Raw genomic sequence first — 17,658 nt, forward strand, 5'->3', positions numbered from 1 at the left:
CCAGGGGCCAGGGATGAACCGCAACCGAGATATGTGCCCTTAGTGGGAGCCGAACCCAGGACTCTCTGGTCCACGGGCTGATGCTCTAACTGCTGAGCCAAACTGGCCAGGGCTCCATTGATTTTTAGATAGAGTGGGAGGGAGGGAGGGAGAGAGAGAAACATCTATGTGAGAGCCATGACCCTGACCAGGGCCAGGATCAAACCGCAACTGAGGTACGTGCCCTTGACAGGAATCGAACCCAAGAGTCTTTGGTCCTGGTCCGAGGGCCAGTGCTCTAACCGCTGAGCCAAACTGGCCCAAGTAACCTTTATATAGGCCCTTAATAAATGGGTCTTGGGGATTTAAAATTAAACAAATAATAAAATGAGTGAGTCCTAGACTTGTCAGGTGGGAGTAGTGATAAGGTAATGTCTGAGGGGTAGTATCGGGATGAAGCTTGTATAACAGACCTGGAACACTAGTAGGGTCATTGTCCTGAGAGCACTACTCAGACCAATTTGAAATGTGAGTTGAAGGCTTTAGCTGTGAAGCTACATGACACTAGGCTGAAAAAATTTTAATATATTTTAAAAACAGAATATATTGAATTGTTTTATGCCCTTAACTGTTGCAAAGAAAAATTATCACATACTAGGGCTTTTGATTGGCTACTTAAAGAAATCTCACATAGCTCTGGCCGGATGGGCTCAGCGGTTAGAGCATCGGCCTGCGGTCCAGAGAGACCCGGATTCGGTTCCCGCTAAGGGCATGTACCTCGGTTGCAGTTTGTCCCAAGCCCTGGTTGGGTCGTGTGGGTGGCAGCCACTTGATGTGTCCCTTTCACACGTCGATGTTTCTCTCTCTCTCCCTCCCTCCCACTTTAGCTGAACAAAAAATGGAAAAATGTCCTCGGGTAAGGATAAAAAAACAAAACAAACCTCACATAGACATTCCCCAGGCAAGTTTACTAAGGCACACACTTTGTTTCACACTTGATGGTAAAAACAATAGATGGCAAGAATGAGCTGTGGCCAGCATTACCAAGTGGTGGCCTGTGGACTGCTTTGACCCACAGATATGTTTTATTTGGCGGGCATAATACTAAAAATATAGTCCAGCATTTAAAAATTGGGATATGGAACATCTCTTACATAACTGGAAGTTCTGGAAACACCAGGCAAGCCGCCCCAGCTTAGCACTAATCGAATGAAGTTCAGAATCGGTTGCTCCTTGAGAGGGTAGAGCATTCAGATCACCACAGCCCCACCTGGCCTGTTTCACCTATTGCCTGGCCCCATAGGCACTGGGTTTGGGATCCCTGGATGATGTTATTAAGGTTACAGACCAAGGCCCTCTGGGAAGAACAAATGTTGTGTGTGTGTGTGTGTGGGGGGGGGGGGGGGTGTGCTTACCACAGACACAGGAAGCAGTTATTCACTATGTTGCTAGAGAAATACAACAATAGTGTCAGTGTCCCCTTCAATATCAATGTGCTTCAGCCTTAATTATGTTAGCAATGTCTATTATTAGTCTTTTAAATTTAGCTTCATCTGATCTTTGGGAAGAGGTTAGAAACCTTTTGCTCTCTGTCTCTTCCTGGATAATAGAGGATGATGCGTGGGGAAATAGATGCTACTTGTTAGTCTATGTGTTATACTACTTCATCCAGGAACCTTCAGTGCAAGTAAATGTTACAACGTTTAAAGTTCAAAAGGTTAAGCAGTGGGAAAAATCTCATGGTAACTCACTTCATTTAATTTTAAAAGTGTGTACAGAGGTGCTAAGATAATGCCTTTTTTTGTTTTGTTTTTTTTTTTGAGAGGGAGGAGAGGAGAGAGAAACATCAATGTGTGAGAGACATTGATCAGTTGCCTCCCATATGTGCCCTGAATGGCACTCTAGCTGAGCCACACTGGCCAGGGCAATAGTGCTTCTTTTTTTTTTTTTTTTTTATCCTCACTTGAGGACATTTTTCCATTTTTTGTACAGATAGAGTGGGAGGGAGAGAGAGGAAGGGAGAGAGAGAGAGAAACATCGACGTGAAGGGACACATCGAGTGGCTGCCACCTGCACGACCAACCAGGGCTGGGGACAAACTGCAACCGAGGTACATGCCCTTAGCGGGAACCGAACCCGGGTCTCTCCGGACCGCAGGCGGACGCTCTAACCGCTGAGCCAAACCGGCCAGGGCGTGCTTCTTAACAGCAATGTATTGAATTGTTTTATGTTTCAGGCAGCACAGTACCTTTTGGCCAGCATGTGTGTGTGTGTGTGTGTGATCAATTTATCACTCTTCACAATTACACAGGAGGTAGCAGAGATGTGATACAGTATTTTTCTCCCTAATGGTGTGATTCTATGAGGTTTAGTGGTATTTTTGTTTCCATAGTTAATTATTGAAGCAATACATGATTTTTGGCTATTGCAGGAAGGAGCATGTTTTGTAGCCCTGACACTATCATAATGCTTTTTAGGCCCAGGGGATACTCATTTAAAAGAATTTATTTACATCTTTGTTCCAGAGTTGTTCTATTATTGTTTCCAAATATATGGCAAGCTAAATGAAATGTGAATTTAAGGCTCCTTTTACTTTAAACTTTAGTGAAATGCTCAGCCAAGAAAAGCTATAACTTGGCCGTGCTGTGCCAGGGAGCCTAAAATATAGTTCACCCTCTTTGAGGGAAACCAGTTTTATAAACATAAACTGGCATTATCACTTGAAAAAGCCCACGGATGAGGAGGCAAGTACAAGAAGTGATCCTTTCTTTTCTAATGGCTCCTTTTTTCTCCCTCTGCATTTTAAGAACTATATTTCAGAAGTTTGGGTTGGGGGGAGAAGCTGTAGCAGCAGAAATGATTCTATTGGCAAGAAAAAGCTGGTGCAGCTCAGTAGATTGAGCATCGTCCCATGGACTGAGAGGTCCCAGTTCGATTCCTGGGTTGTGGGCTCATCCCCAGTAGGGGTGTGCAGAAGGCAGCTGATTAATGTTTATCTCTCACATTGATATTTCTATCTCTCTAAAAAAAAATCAATAAAAACATATAAAAAATAAAAGTAAATAAATTGACTCCCTTTCCTCTAACTATAAAAAATAAAATGAAAACATTAAAAAAGAAATTGAAAAGAGGCAAAGATTATTTCTGTGCAAATGTCCCTTGCATTGTTTCTGTTACAGACCACTGAATTAAAGATTCATGAAGGCCCAGAATCTGAGTGTTTCATCCCCAGTGACTAAGGTCCATGCACAGACTTACTGAGGCATAGCACTGATTGAGAGTTTAAATGTTTATTTAAAACAGAAATGCCAAACCACTCCACCCTCAATCTTTCAAACATCTGGCTAACAATAAGCTAGTTCTTCAGCAACAATGCAGAGCAGAGGAGTAACTCAGGTTATACTGTAACTCAAAAGCAATACTATGGAAAACCTAGCACTGCATAAAGAAAAGTAGAGAATTAGCTACAGAAAACCATTCAAAGGCAGTTCTGCCACTGAACCTTTCACTTTTTACCTAAGCATGGCTGCCACCTTTGAAGTGGTTTTTCTGTTTGCATAGCTGTTTGGTGGGAAAAATCATATGGATATCCCAGGCACAATTTGGGAAAGTGCAAATTGTTTCTAAGGCACAGAATTTAGATTCTCAGCCAGATTCTAAGCAAACCTAGGCTTTCCCAAGGGAACATGCTAGAGAAAATGACCACAGCATTCCATTGCTAGAGAATAACTCCCCTCTGGAACAAGGGCAGGGATTTCACCCTCCCTTCAGTGCTTACTTCCATCCCACAGTCTCAGCAACGTCCCATGTTCCTCAGATCCATAGCAGAAGCAACACTCACGATTAACACCCAAACTGACCCTGTCTCTCAGGCCTGCTGAGATGGTAAGCATGAGGGATACAAGAATGTGAAAGGCCAGTCCTTAAAAAAAAAAATCAAAGTTGCATTTACATGAGAACCAAAACCCATTGTTAGGGTTTACAGCAAACCCCCAAATCCCCAGAATTTGTAGCTTAATCCAGGGTTGGCCCCTTCCTTTATTTTAAGAAAAGGCTTCAGTGATTACATTAGTACCATTGTACTAGGCTTCCCAGAATTGAGAAAATAATGGGAACATCAAATCAAAGAAGATCCCATTGAACAGAGTTGCCCATCCCCAGCCAAAGGTTTTCCCAGAGCATAGGCCTTTGCATCATCAGTTTTAGGGAAATGACAAAATTTCCATTGTACAGATCCTTCCAAAATATTAAACAGACATGAAACATTCATTTTTTGGTTTGGGTAAAAGGAAACAAAAAGTACTGTAACTGTTTCTAAGAAGGCAGGATGTGAAACCCCTCAAGGCAGCACCTGTGAACCTTTCATAAGACTAGGTGGAAACACAAAGCTCATATCTTTAAGTAAAATCATCAAACGCTCTCGGACACTTTCTTTGGGAAAGCTAGCTTGCTCCTATCTATAAGGACATGACTACGGGACTGGAAGGGAGCTCTCAGCCAAATTCCTTTACTTGGCTGGCTCTACCTGTTCTGTTAGGCTTCAGGGACTACCAGATTTGGGGTTGACTTTGGGCTACTCAAGTAGGAAAGATGATACAAATTCACTGATATGGCTTCATAAAACACCAAAGGGGGAAAAATACTGACTAGACATACAGAAAGGGAGTGGTTGGGGCTGCTGATGTCAAGATCAGAACCCTAAGAGCCATTAAGGCAGAGGCATAAGAGGCCGCCTCATGGACAGAGACTCAGAGTCTCTACAGGTCCTTTCAAAGATACCAAGAAGAGGCAGCTAAAGGATTTCCTCTTCCTCATGGTTTCCTCCTTAGGCCATTCCTATTGCTCCACTGACTCAATTCTCTACAAGCCACCTCATCTCATAGAGGTTTCTTCCAAAGCTAGGAAAGCCCACCCTGCATCGGCCACAACTGGATACTCCAGCTGTGTGATGAGGAGGTACCCGCCCTTCTTTCTCTACTCCTCACTGAAGAAATTTCAACCAACCTCAGAGGAAAAGCAATCTAAGCCCACTTATCCTCCTAAAGCACTCAGCTGCATGATGTAATTGAACTTTCTGAAAACTAGCCCTAGAGACTGGCTCCACCAGACTATTTTCCTGGACTCAGGGCTCCTGAGAGGGCTCAGAGCACCACTCTCCAGATGACCCTGGATAGGCCACGCCTGGTTCCAGCCCACTCCAGCTTCACACTTTTCTCTCCTCCACCCAGAGGTGCAATGCCTGGTGTTGAATTCCCAAGGCAGCTTCCAATTATTAATGGTGAAAATGATAAATGGGATATAAGCTGCTACCAGCAAAATTAAGGTGAGCATTGTGTCTCCTCTTCAAAGGTGGGATCACCAGATGAGGTACAGAGCTGCTGTTGCTATGGCAGTCACTGAGGACAAAGCCAGGGCCATGGGGCCCTTCCATTCTCCAAAACAAAACCACTCCTAGATCCTATCTAATAGGCAAGGCACTCTCCACATGTATTGGAAAGTGCTTCAGAGCCTCTGCCTCGCGCTCCTTGTCTGCAAGTGAACAAAGCCAGGAAAGCGCTCTCTGCATTCAGTAAGTGTGCTGTGAAGTTCTTTGGATCCCAGTTTCCTGGAGGCTATACAGGCTCAGGAGAGACTAGAGGCTGGGTCGACAGGAATCTGTTCCCAGGAGGCACCAGGAATCTGAATCTAAGTCAGGCTTCGGATCCATTTCCATGTCTTCCTTTGCTGTCTGAGTTCCTTTGGAATGCATCCCCATCTGTCCAGATAAAACACAGTTCCCAATTAACACTACTGCCACCTATCGTGGCAGTTCAGGACTATTTCAATGTCAAACTCTAGGGACTGGTGGCCACAGTTTTGTGAGAAGTTCATAATACTTATCTTAGGTCAAGTCTTCACCTTTACATTTGCTGCAGGTAGGATAACAAACTGTCCTGGTTTGTCCTAGACTGCAGGATTTCCTGGGATTCAGAACTCTCAGTTTTAAAATTGAGACAACCTAGGCCAAACAATCCTCCTGCTGGTTACTGGTGCCAATCCCCCCATGCTTACCTCAAGGTGTAATTTACTTTCCAAAGTATTTTCAGAACATTATTTCATTTAATCCTCAAAAAAACCATACAAAGTGGGTGAGAAATCAGGGCTCATTGAAACAAGGTAATTTGTCCAGACACAAAAAGTTGGTAAATGGCAAAGGCAGGGGTTGAACCACATTTCCCTATCCTAGTTCATTCTATACTATGGCTCCTTAAAAACAATGCCTGCAGCATCACCTGTGAGGTATGTTTATAAAAAATGTATAACTTAAGCCCTAGCTGGGTAGCTCAGTTGGTTGGAGCATTGCCCTGCATACCGAAAAGGCTGTGGGTCAGTACACAAACCCAGGTTGTGGGTTTGATCCCCATTTGGAGTGTGTATGGGAGGCAACCAAATGAGGTTCTCTCTCACATCGATGCCCCCCTCTTTCCCTACCTCTAAAATCAATAAGCATATCATCAGGTGAGGATTAAAAAAAAAATGTTTAACTTAAATCTAATTGAGCCTTGTGTCTAACTTCCATTTTACAGGAATGACAGGGTGACAAAAGAACAAGTTAAGCAATATTCCAAGAAAACAAGACAAATCCAGAAATGTGGGACAGTCTGTTAAACAACTAACCCTGTTTCTTCAGGCCAATGCCATGGAAATTAAAAAAAAAAAAAAAAAAAAAAGATGGTGGTGGTGGTGGAGGGAATTGTTCTAGACTAAGAGAAATAAGATATATAATGTAATGTGGGGTCCTTGTCTAGATTCTGGTCTGATAAAAGCAGTTCAGGATATTTATGTGGGATAGCTGGAAAAATTCAAGTATCAACTGGATAAGAATTGAGATAATTAGTGTTACTTTTGTTAAGTATGATAATGGCATTATGGTTATCCAGGAGAATGAATCTTTACTTTTGGATACATGTAATAAAATATTTAGGCTATGTCACAACTTTTATAATTTACTTGAAAATGGTTTAGCAAAATAAAATAAATACACACATCTTAAATACACACAGATATATACCCACACATATTCTAAACACACACACACTTACTTGAAACAAATATGGCAACATGTTAACAATTATTGAATCTAAATGGTAGATATATGGGTATTCTCTGAACTGTAATGTTTAAAGTTTTGCATAACAAGAAAGAAAGGGAAAAAAAAAGAGTAACAAAAAATGGAAATTAGGTGATAAAAAATCTTTCAATCCAGGTGCCTAAAGAAACTCCAGGGCTTCAGGGATTAATTCGAAAAGTTATTATCATTAAAAGGTAAGTGCTTACAAAGGAGTAAGTATATTTCAATCCTTGGTGTTTTGTTCTCGTGATTCTTCAAAAACAGAATTAGAAACTGAATAATTCTTTTAATGCTCTCACCTGCTGCCCTCCTTCTAATTTCTTGTTCAGCTTCTGTAGTTGAGTAAAAATTTGAAGGTTTTCTTGCTGTAGCTTCTGTTGTTCAGCCAGACACGTTAACACCAGACTCTGCAGTCTCTCAACCTCCACCTGCAGAGTGCTGCATGCACAGGTAGGAGGAATCAATGGTATTCCCTTCCCGGCACATGTTCCTGCAGGATTCAGCCGAGGTGGCTAAAGAGTGGAGAGGAAGAGGTCATAGGAGGTTCTGCCTAGATGCTACAGATCCCCAATCCAAATTTCCTCTAAGTGCTATCAGAGTTTACTTTTTTTTTTTTTTTATCAGAGTTTACTTTTAAAATAATAAGATAAATCTGTATACATATGAAGTGAACTCAAGAGAAACAGAAAACAGCCAGGATTACAAGAGCACCAATCTCCAACATAACAGGGCAAGAGAACTCTGCCTCAGTCTCCATTATGCTAAGGTAAAAAAACCCAATCATTTATTTTGGAGGACTTTGTGAAAAAAATTTTTAAGTGTACTGACATCTTTCCATGTAAAATGATGAAGTGGGGCCCTGGCTGGTGTGGCTCAGTTGGTTGAAGCATCATCCCATACACCACCAAAAAGGCTGTGGGTTTGATTTCTGGTCAGGTCACATACCCAGGTTGTGGTTAAATACCCAGTCAGGACGTGTATGGGTGGCAACCAACCTATATTTCTCTCTTACATCGATGTTTCTCTCTCTCTCTCTCTCTCTCTCTCTCTCTAAAATCAATAAAAACATATCCTCAGGTGGATTAAAAAAACGAATGAATGAATGAATGAATGAATGAATGAATGAATGAATGAATGAAAGAAATGCTCAAGTGGAGAAAGTATAATTTAGTTTGGAACAAGTCTTTCTGATCACACTCTGAAAGAGATTTGAGAGGTGTTCAATAAACAGGACTACATAAACAATTCAAGAAGGCTAACTGACAGAGAAATCAAAAGGTTTACCTTGAAGTTTTAAAGGTTTTATTACCTCCTCCAGGGAGCTTTTCAATTTTCCTTGCCTTAACTTTTCTGCCTTCTGTTTATAGCAAGGGTCAACATAAGACAGTCCATAGGTCAAATAGGGACTATCGCCTGTTTTTGTAAATAAAGCTTTATTGGAACACAAGCATGCTCACTCATTATGTATATCTACGGATGCTTTTGTGCTATAATGTCAGAGTGGTGTAGTTGCTAAAGAGACTGTATAGTCTGGAAAGCCTAAAATAATTACTATGTAGCCCAAGTTTGATGACCCTTGGTTTACAGTTTTACTGAGGTATTTACCATAATTTGATTCCTATCAAAGTTAGGTATTCATGTGTTGCTCCCTCATTGGACTACAAGCATTATTTCTAACTTATACAGGGTTTGGCAAAAGTAGGCTTATAATTGTTCATGTGAAAAATAATAAAATTATTAAATAATAATACAACAAACTCTGTTTCACATACAACTATAAACCTGCTTTTGCTGCACCTACATTTAAAGCCTCCATCCCACCCTAGCAGTGTCATGAAAAACTGGATATGAATTTTGGAATTTCAATTTTGGTACTTCTGAGGCAGACAGAAAAGAAAGCTCTGCTATAGAAAAGTATTAGCCCGTCAGCAATGTGAAAGGGTGAATAATTTTCCAAGACAACTCAGTTTACCCTTCAGTAGAGGCTTTAAGCACTACCAAATAGACAGTATAATGAACTGATACAGGGCAACTGGAGACCAAAGAAGCGAGAGGAGGAGACAGTGAGGCCAAGAAAACTGGGCAGAGCTTGCAGCCACTGTTTACACCTAGTTGAGATTCAAAGGCAAAAAGCTCAGTTACCCAGGCTCCTACTGGGGGCTTGTGTTCTGAAGGCACTTCAGAGGCTGCTTTGAGTCCTTGCAGTTCTTCATAGGGTAGCGTGTCTTTCTCAGATTCTGAAAAAACCGCACTTAGGGGAGATGGGCTGTCAGGCATGGGGATGAATTCTGCATTTTCCAGCTCCTATGTATAAGAGAAAGAATCTCATCAGTTCTGTTTGAGCCATTTACTTTCTCCCAAATTCCCTTCTCGCTATGGCTTTCACTCTCTTGTGCTATCAGCACCCTCTAGTGGGGCAGGACAGTTGTGGTTACGACATAGCTCGCCCTACCTGGCCACAACCTACCAGCCTCTCCTTGGAGGAGTTACAGTGATATGAATTCAAATTCAAGAACAGAGTTTGGAAGTGTCTGGCATGTTTCCCTAGCACACTTATTGCATGTGGGCTATTCAGTGAGTTGGGAAGCTCTAAGGTGATGCTAGTTAAGCCAGTTGCAAGTCTTCTAAAGGCTGAGGCTGACACTTTAGATAGTACAGTGTGCTGCTTCCTCCATTCATACTCCTGTATAGCTATCAAATTTGGTTATCAAGTTATTACATAGGGAGCTATAAATACGTAGATTCTCTTTTTGGTAAAAATTTTAAAATTTCACAAACTATAAATATTCACTGCAGAAAATGAGAAAATACAGATGGGCAACGGGGGATGATAAAAATCACCAGCAATTCCATCACTCATAGATAACCACTGTTAAAATAACTAACATATAGTCTTCATAGTAGATATTCTTCTATGCATTACATATTTGTTAGAAGAATGAGATCATACTGCACAGGTATTATTTTATCCTTTCACGCATAGCCATATGCTATAACCAACTTTCCATATAAATAAATATACTCCAACATGTTTACTATCTGCACTTCAACTCTCATAATCCATTTCTCTATTGCAAGGCATTCCAATTACCCCAATATTCCACTTCTACAAACCACAGTACAAAATCATAAGCTTAACTCTCTCACACATGCATTACAAAAACTGTCTTCAAGGAAAGCTGTATTAAATTACATTCTTTTAAGTAATACAGGTATGAGAACATTTTGTATCTTTTCTTGTCAAGAAGATAAAAGGATGTGAGATTTGGTGATTTTGTTCCAGGCAGAAATCAGAAACCCAGGTGCTTGCTACAAAACACTTGGATAGGACATGGGAAACTGAAAAATTCTGACAACTCCTTTCTAGTCCCTGCAAAGGATCTGATATTTTATTTAAGTTTCCTCTACCAAAGGAATTACCTTTCGAAGCCAGCCAGGACAGGAGCTGCTGGCCCCACTACTGATCCCCATGGCCTCCGTGGGACTGACTAAACCTTCCATTCCTCGGTCTGCTTCCATTGTTCCTCGGAAGCCTCCACTTGGATCAGGAGTTTCAGATTCCTGCTGACTGTCCTCCTCTTCTCCCCCACCGCCGCCGCCTCCTCCTCCCGGGCTAGAGCTCTGAACCACTGACAGATACACAGCACAGAAATAGACAACTTTGCTAAGCAGAAAGAAAGATTTACCATCTTACAGCCCCACTGACTCCAGAAGAGGTTACCAGAGTTGCATGAAGTAGAACAGCAACAGTGTAAGTCAGATATTTGGGACTAAGTATTTTAGTTTTTACACATATATATCAGTATCTTCCTGATGATAATTTACTTCTACTTTCCAAACTTGCTTAAACCTATATGTTCATAGCAAATGATCAATGTTCTAAAGCATAAATGAACAATTTCCTGGCATGGTCCCAAATAACACAGCACCAAGAAGGAAGAAGCCAAAGAAAAACTACCAGAGAGATTTAAGCTGATTTTCCTAACCACCTGGAAGTTTAGCCAACTTTTAATTTTGAGGGCCTGTTTTGAAGAACTATTTCTATAGACTAGAATACCCCTAGGAATATCATGGAAATACAGGGTAGACAGAATCCACAGTCCCTAAGCATAGTAAGGAAAGGAACAATGCATAAGTAACATTATAATGTTTGGGCAAGCCACTTAATTACTTCCATATGTGTGGTGGCAAAGATGTACTCTTCCTCTGACCACAATGTAAAAGTCATAACCTACTGTGAAATCCACCAAAATATGATCCTCCCTCTTGATCACTGTATTCCTCATTTCCCAAATATATTTCCTTTCTTGGGGAGACTGCATGGAATCCAACCCAAAGATCCACACCTCACAAACCACTGGTACCTAAGACATATATTGCTACTTACCAGTTCCAATGGATAAGCCGCTGCTATTGGAACGGATGGTCTTAGAATTCAATACCTTCTCTGAGGAAAAAAAATTCAGTAGTTAAGCATTATATACAGCTATAGGCAGGAAAAGTGAGAAGGACTAGGACAGGGAGGTAATCTAGGAGATAAATGCTATCCCTTACTCCAGATTAATTAAAATTACTGTTTTAGATATTAATATCATAAGCCAAGCACCAGTAGCTACTGCAACTATATTCACTGTGTAAAATAGCAATTCTCCTGAACTGTTCTTCGGAATAATTTGGGAAGCGTTAGAAAGTAACAATGCCTGGGTCCAACCCCACGGATTCAGATTTAATTGGGCAGGGATTTCTAAAAGCTCCTCAGGGACTCTAATGTGCAGCCAAGGTTGAGACCACTGATCTAAAAGAATGAACTTGCACATCCACACTCAGAGCAGGCCTTTCCATAATTTAGTTCATTACAAAGTAATCTTTATGCAGAAAGCAGTTATGATTTATTTTTTTTTAAAAATGTGTACTGTTTCCCACCACAGCATGAATGCAGACTACAAATTAATTAGTAGAGGTCTAGAAGTAATAAACTCAATGGCAAGGGACACAGAGAATCAAGTTATGCTAAAAAATGGTTAAGAGGTGGCAAATTTCAAAGCTCAGGAAGTGACAATGTTCTGTTCCCCCCACTAGGGACGGCACCACTGACATTGTGAGACTTACAGAAATAGCCTCCTTTCTTCAGGACACTTCTGTTTCCAAGAATGCAGCCACCAGTACCTTAGGTCTATCCTCTGAGGTATCAAAGCCACCACACATATGAAACCCTTACCAACAATGAGGATGGTGTGCCAGCCACGGCAAGATAGATCCGGGACATGATGCAGAGATCCAAAAATAGGCCGAGGCCATGAGGTACAGATATCAGAGCCATGAGGTCTCTCTGTGGGAGTCATTGCCAGGCGACCATTACCACCATTGCCCCAGGCAAAAATGTGATTATCTAGAATAAAAACACATTCAATAGCCAACAGTTTAATAGAATATTGGCTTCCCTATCTGTATATAGACCGTATCCCCACTATGTACAAAACAGGGGAAAGCTGTTCATTCCCCTATATGAGCCTAAACAATTCCTGATACTACCCAGGTAAAAATGGCCACTGCTCCTATGTACTGCCATTCAGTCATTTCACTCATTCAACAACTGTTTTTAGTCATTCATTCAAATATTTACTGGGCATCAATTTCATGAAAGGCAATGCCTGAAGTGCTGGGGACAGAACAGTGAACAAAACAGTCGCTGCCCTGGGGAACTGACATTCTAGTGGGGGAAGACTGATAAATAAAAAATAAATATCTAATACTGCAGGTAGTAATAAGTGCTATGAGGAAGATAAATGCTAAAGTAGTGGAAATAGAAACAGTGAGGCATTATTATTTTAGATAGGGTAGTCAGAGAAATACTCGACACTTGGCAGAGACCTGACTGAAGTAAGAGAGAGCCATGGGGGTATCTAGGAGAAGAGCTTTCCAGGCAGAGGAAACAGCAAGTGCGAAGGTCCTGTAGGGAATGTGAGCATCACAAACAAGGAACAAGAAGGCCCCTGCAGCTGGAGCAAAGTACGAGACAGGGCAGTGGTCAGAGGTCAGGAGATTGCTGGGGTCCTGGTCATGTAGGGCCTATGCAGGCCACTGTAATGACTTTAATTTTTATTGACTGAGATAAGAAACTATTAGAGGTTCTGGTCGGTAGGTATTTTTTAAAATTCCTCAGGCTACCATGAGGAGAACTGATTGCAGGGGACCAAGGGTAGAAGCAGGGAGACCGGTTGTAGTGGTGAAGAGGCTGAGAAGTGGTTGGATACATTCTGAAGATAACCAATAGATTTGCTGATGGATGAGATATGGGGCGTAGGATGGAGCTGCCATTTACTGAGACGGGAAGGCTGCAGGTGGAAAAGGTTTGCACAGAAAATCAGAAATTTGATTTTGAATATAGCTAAGTTTGTTTGAGATGCCTGTAACTTCTTATCCAAATCAGGACATTTTTTTAATGAAAAAGGGGTGCTATTAATGATAAACCAGGAAAACAGGCATGAATCAAGACTGATTCAGGAAAACCAGGCTATAGAGCCACCCTACCTTAGACCTCTAAGTCCAGAGACTACTGAGTGAGTGTGGAGGTAGGGGTGGTAATATAAAGCTATCAGCATATAGGAGGGAGGTGAGATAATGAGTTCACTTAGGGAGTGAAGGGAGATAGTGGAGAGATACAAGGACTGAGCTCTGGGCACTCCAGGGCTTAGGGGAATTCTATAGCGCCATCATGGCACTGACCTACCTGCCTATACTCCTCTGTTTATATGTGTATCTCTCCTACCCTACTAGACTGTGAGTTACTTGAGGATAGGGCCTTTTTGAGACTTACTTCTATATCCCCAGAGCATAGCAGGCACTCAGTTTGTTTGCTGTGTGAATGAGGAAATCAAGTCCAGTTCAGACGAGTACTGGAACGTCGGTCAAGAGGTAACATGCCCCGCTACAGAATCCAATTCTACATCCCTCATTCTGAAGTTTAACTTGTGAAGTACACAGATCGATTGAAGAACATTACCTCTTTGAGACCCTGTCAGAAAGTGCTACTGAACTTGCTGCACTAAATTTAATCCTTAGTGACATCCTGACTCTGTCTTTCTAGGTAACATTTCCATTTATTTATTCTGACTAAACATTTGCTTCCTAAAACCCCTTGTTTTGGGACAAGCAGAGAAGGTTAATGTGCCACTCTGAAAGCTGGCTCACTTAACTGTATACAGTGACAGATAACTTATCTGACACTATCCGTGGATCCTTCATGTGTACACACCAGCTAGACTAGAAGAAAATAGGCATCTCAGAGCATGAGCAACACCAAAAAAAAGCTGAAATGAATCCAAAGACAAGAAGATGCAATGTGATTTGTTGTTCACTAGTCACAAGAAAGAAGTAGCTACAAAAATAAAGAGTTCAGAAGGTGATATAGGAAGAGAGAAAAAAAGAGAAAGCAGAAGAAAGAGGGAAGGAAATGAAAACTAGCAGAAGTGGCAGTACAAAAGAGAAGTGGTGATAAGAGCAGAAGATGCTGCCGAGAAGAAGCAGCTATGATAGGAAATAGAAGAATATTCAGTTAGACCAACTCAGAAAGGCACAGTACACCATCCTTCAAGCTTCAGCAGTTCCTAAGGATGTCACTGCAACGTAGCTGACCCCAATCAAGGAACAAGGTTAAATTATGTTGTTCTCTTCCCCAGCCACCAAGCCAACATTTATTGAAACCCACATGGTGTTGGAAAAGGTGTGTGTGTGTGCGCGCGTGTGTATTTAATAATTCTTACAACATCTTACCAAAAAAGTTACAGTAAAAAAAAGTAGGGACTTAGAATATTAACCTGCCATTATCTATAAATCTGACCTTTTCAAAACAATCACTATGTTGAACACATGAAAATTTAATGAAGCTCCACATGTACAACAGTTGGCTACCAATATGACACAAATTAAAAGGTAAACATATGATCTGGCTACACACAAAGAACCAATCCACCTCTTTCCCAACCAAACATTAAAACACAGCCACCTGTCCAAAAAGCTTGGAAGGATATGTCCAAACTCACCATCAGTGGCAGCAATGGTAAACTCATCACCGCAGGAGACCCTGATCACTTGCTTCCCACCTAGGGGTCCCCCCAACAGGTTGATTCCTAGGCGCTTTTTATAATTCCCAACGCCCAGCTGTCCACACTTGTTGCAGCCAAAGGTCAGCAGCCGGCCTCGCTCTGAGATAGAAGCAAAAATAAAACCAGGCACAAATGGGTCACAGAACAGAGGGAAAAAGCAGCCAATGCAGAGTTTTATGGACTAGCTTCTGGTTGTTAGTATGGATACAAATACAAAGCTAGCCACATTATACCAGACCTAGGGAGCAAGGGTATATAGAACTATGACCAATAAGAGCCAGAAAGTGACTCAATATAGTATTTTCTCTCTTATATTGTATTTTAAATGTAGAAAATGGGTACTACCTGACTTAGAAAACTTACAGTGGTGCTAATTAGAAACAGCTGTCTAGAATTATAGACGTGGCATTCTCATTAAGGCATGTATTGATATGCATTTATAATTATCAACAAACATCTACTTGAATGCCTCAGTTTGTTAGGTGGTAGGGAGAAATCAGGAAAATGTATATATTGTTTAGAAAAGCTTGTACTTGATTAAAAAAAAACACACCAAAAAACAGAGCCTGAGCTACGAAGGCCAGTGTATACAGTTGTAAATCAACTCACCATCAATAGCAGCTGTGTGAGTCTTGCCTGGAGCAATTGTACGAATCTTATAAAAGGATAACTGTTTGGCCAATGTAAAGGAGGTTGTGTAGGGAACTTCATGGTATGCCTGAAACAAGGTAAAACAAAAGTGGAGACTCATGAGGTAAAAAATGGAGGGGTAATAAGCTGAGAATGTTGTCATGGTGACCAGAAGGCCTTTCAAGCAAATTGTGGGAAAATGTGAGATTTCATCATGCTACTCAGAAGGGTGCACAATTTAAAATTTATGATTTATTTCTGGAATTTTCCAGTTAATACATTTGGACTGTGGCTGACTGGGTAACCAAAACCTTGGAAAGCAAAACCGAGAATAAAGAGAACTACTGTAACGGTAATTTGAAATATGCCTTTTCAAGCCACACAGACACCCTCTCCAGACTTGCCCCAAGTTGGAGAACTACTACTTCACAGACTGATTTAAAAATTAACTCTTGGGGGAGGGTGTAGGAGGGGGGGGGGTCAATGGGGGAAAAAAGGGGTCATCTGTAATATTTTCAACAACAAAAAATTAATTCTTATCTTTTCCATTGAGTCAGGAAACTTTTGTCTCTTATTTTGTTTCTTTAGAAAATGATAAAAGTTCATCATACTAACACAAAGAGGAGACTAAAACTTATTATCAGTGGTGAATTTCATGACATCCTTGAAGGAGGTAATTGGTAATGACATTTAATAAGCCTGTATAAGATCAGTGATCTGGGAGCAATAAATCTAAAAATTTCTCCAGAGATGTCATACATGGAAATATGGTTCTTTTCATAACATTAATTTTCTTATACCTATTTTAGTGATAAGGTAGAGCCTGAATTCCATCACTTGATTCTTTGTGATCAATTTATTTATTGAGGTATAACTATAAAATATTACATAGCTTGATACATTTTTCTGTATGCATACAATGTACAACCACCACCCTGATCAAGATACAGACCATTCCCATCACCTTACAATCCCTCTTCCACTCCTTCTGCTAATACTCACGACCCTCCTCCCCAAAGCAACCACTATTTTAACTTCAACCATCATAAGTTAATTTTGCCTGTTCTTAAATTTCAAATAATTGGAATGATATAGTATGTACTCTTTTGTAGCTGGCTTCTTTTGCCAAACATGTCTGTGAGATCCTCACTTTATTCTTAAGTCAAATTCCATGGTCACTAACCAGTAATAATATTCCCAAAGAGATTCTAACAATGTAGCTAGGACACCAAAGGAGGTACTCACTTCATGGTTGATGATACCAGACATACATTGATTCAGACCCAGTTTGTTGAATTCATTGAGTCCACAGGCCAGCACTTTGCCTGACTGGGTCAGCAGAAATGTCCCATCACAGCCACATTGAACTGAAACAATAATCAAGGCCTTGGGAACATCCACCTGCAAGAAAAAAAATCCCCAAACATAACTTGTATTAGGAAACACCCCTCAGATTCTTTAAAAATAAACATCCTACATTTAACAGAATGACTATAGGGAAGTAAAGACTGCTCTATGCTTGTCAGATTTGCACAGCAGGTTAGAGACTACTGTTTTCAACATGGAGCTCAAGTTTTATCATAGTAGAAGGCAGTTCCAGATAGCCTACTTAGGAAAACTCTCAGAAAACACTGGGAAAGAAGAAGCTTCATCCCACTGCTGATGCTATCCTCTGAGACAGAAGGCCCCAAGACATTTATAAAAGAAACTCAGTAGCTCTCTGGGGTCCCAGTCTGATCATCTTATAAGTGAGGCAGAGAGAGTAGTGAGGAAGAGAAGTCCAGCCAGGACTTCTGAATGCTCACATCCTTCTGCAGCTAACGAGACAGGGCT

At 41.0% G+C, this 17,658-nt stretch overlaps 1 protein-coding gene across 4 annotated transcripts in view; it reads right to left on the reverse strand.

The window, feature by feature from the left end:
* Positions 1–3,251: 3,251 nt before the first annotated feature.
* NEK9 (NIMA related kinase 9) overlaps positions 3,252–17,658 on the reverse strand; it is a 36,152-nt gene continuing 21,745 nt past the window's right edge. Inside the window, exons 14-22 of one of the 4 annotated variants that reach the window (XM_036257151.1) lie at positions 17,071–17,226; positions 15,805–15,913; positions 15,133–15,294; positions 12,309–12,479; positions 11,478–11,537; positions 10,511–10,719; positions 9,233–9,394; positions 7,390–7,602; positions 3,257–5,734 (exon numbers count right to left, since the gene is read on the reverse strand). In XM_036257151.1, the coding sequence (XP_036113044.1) occupies positions 5,612–5,734; positions 7,390–7,602; positions 9,233–9,394; positions 10,511–10,719; positions 11,478–11,537; positions 12,309–12,479; positions 15,133–15,294; positions 15,805–15,913; positions 17,071–17,226 (1,365 nt within the window). In that variant the 3' untranslated portion in view covers positions 3,257–5,611. Of the gene's footprint in view, positions 5,735–7,389; positions 7,603–9,232; positions 9,395–10,510; positions 10,720–11,477; positions 11,538–12,308; positions 12,480–15,132; positions 15,295–15,804; positions 15,914–17,070; positions 17,227–17,658 lie in introns of all 4 variants that reach the window. The other 3 variants (XM_036257162.1, XM_036257171.1, XM_036257179.1) reach the window with 3 other exon arrangements.

The sequence above is a fragment of the Molossus molossus genome, unplaced genomic scaffold, assembly GCF_014108415.1.
Source record: "Molossus molossus isolate mMolMol1 unplaced genomic scaffold, mMolMol1.p scaffold_m16_p_1, whole genome shotgun sequence".
Taxonomy (NCBI): domain Eukaryota; kingdom Metazoa; phylum Chordata; class Mammalia; order Chiroptera; family Molossidae; genus Molossus; species Molossus molossus.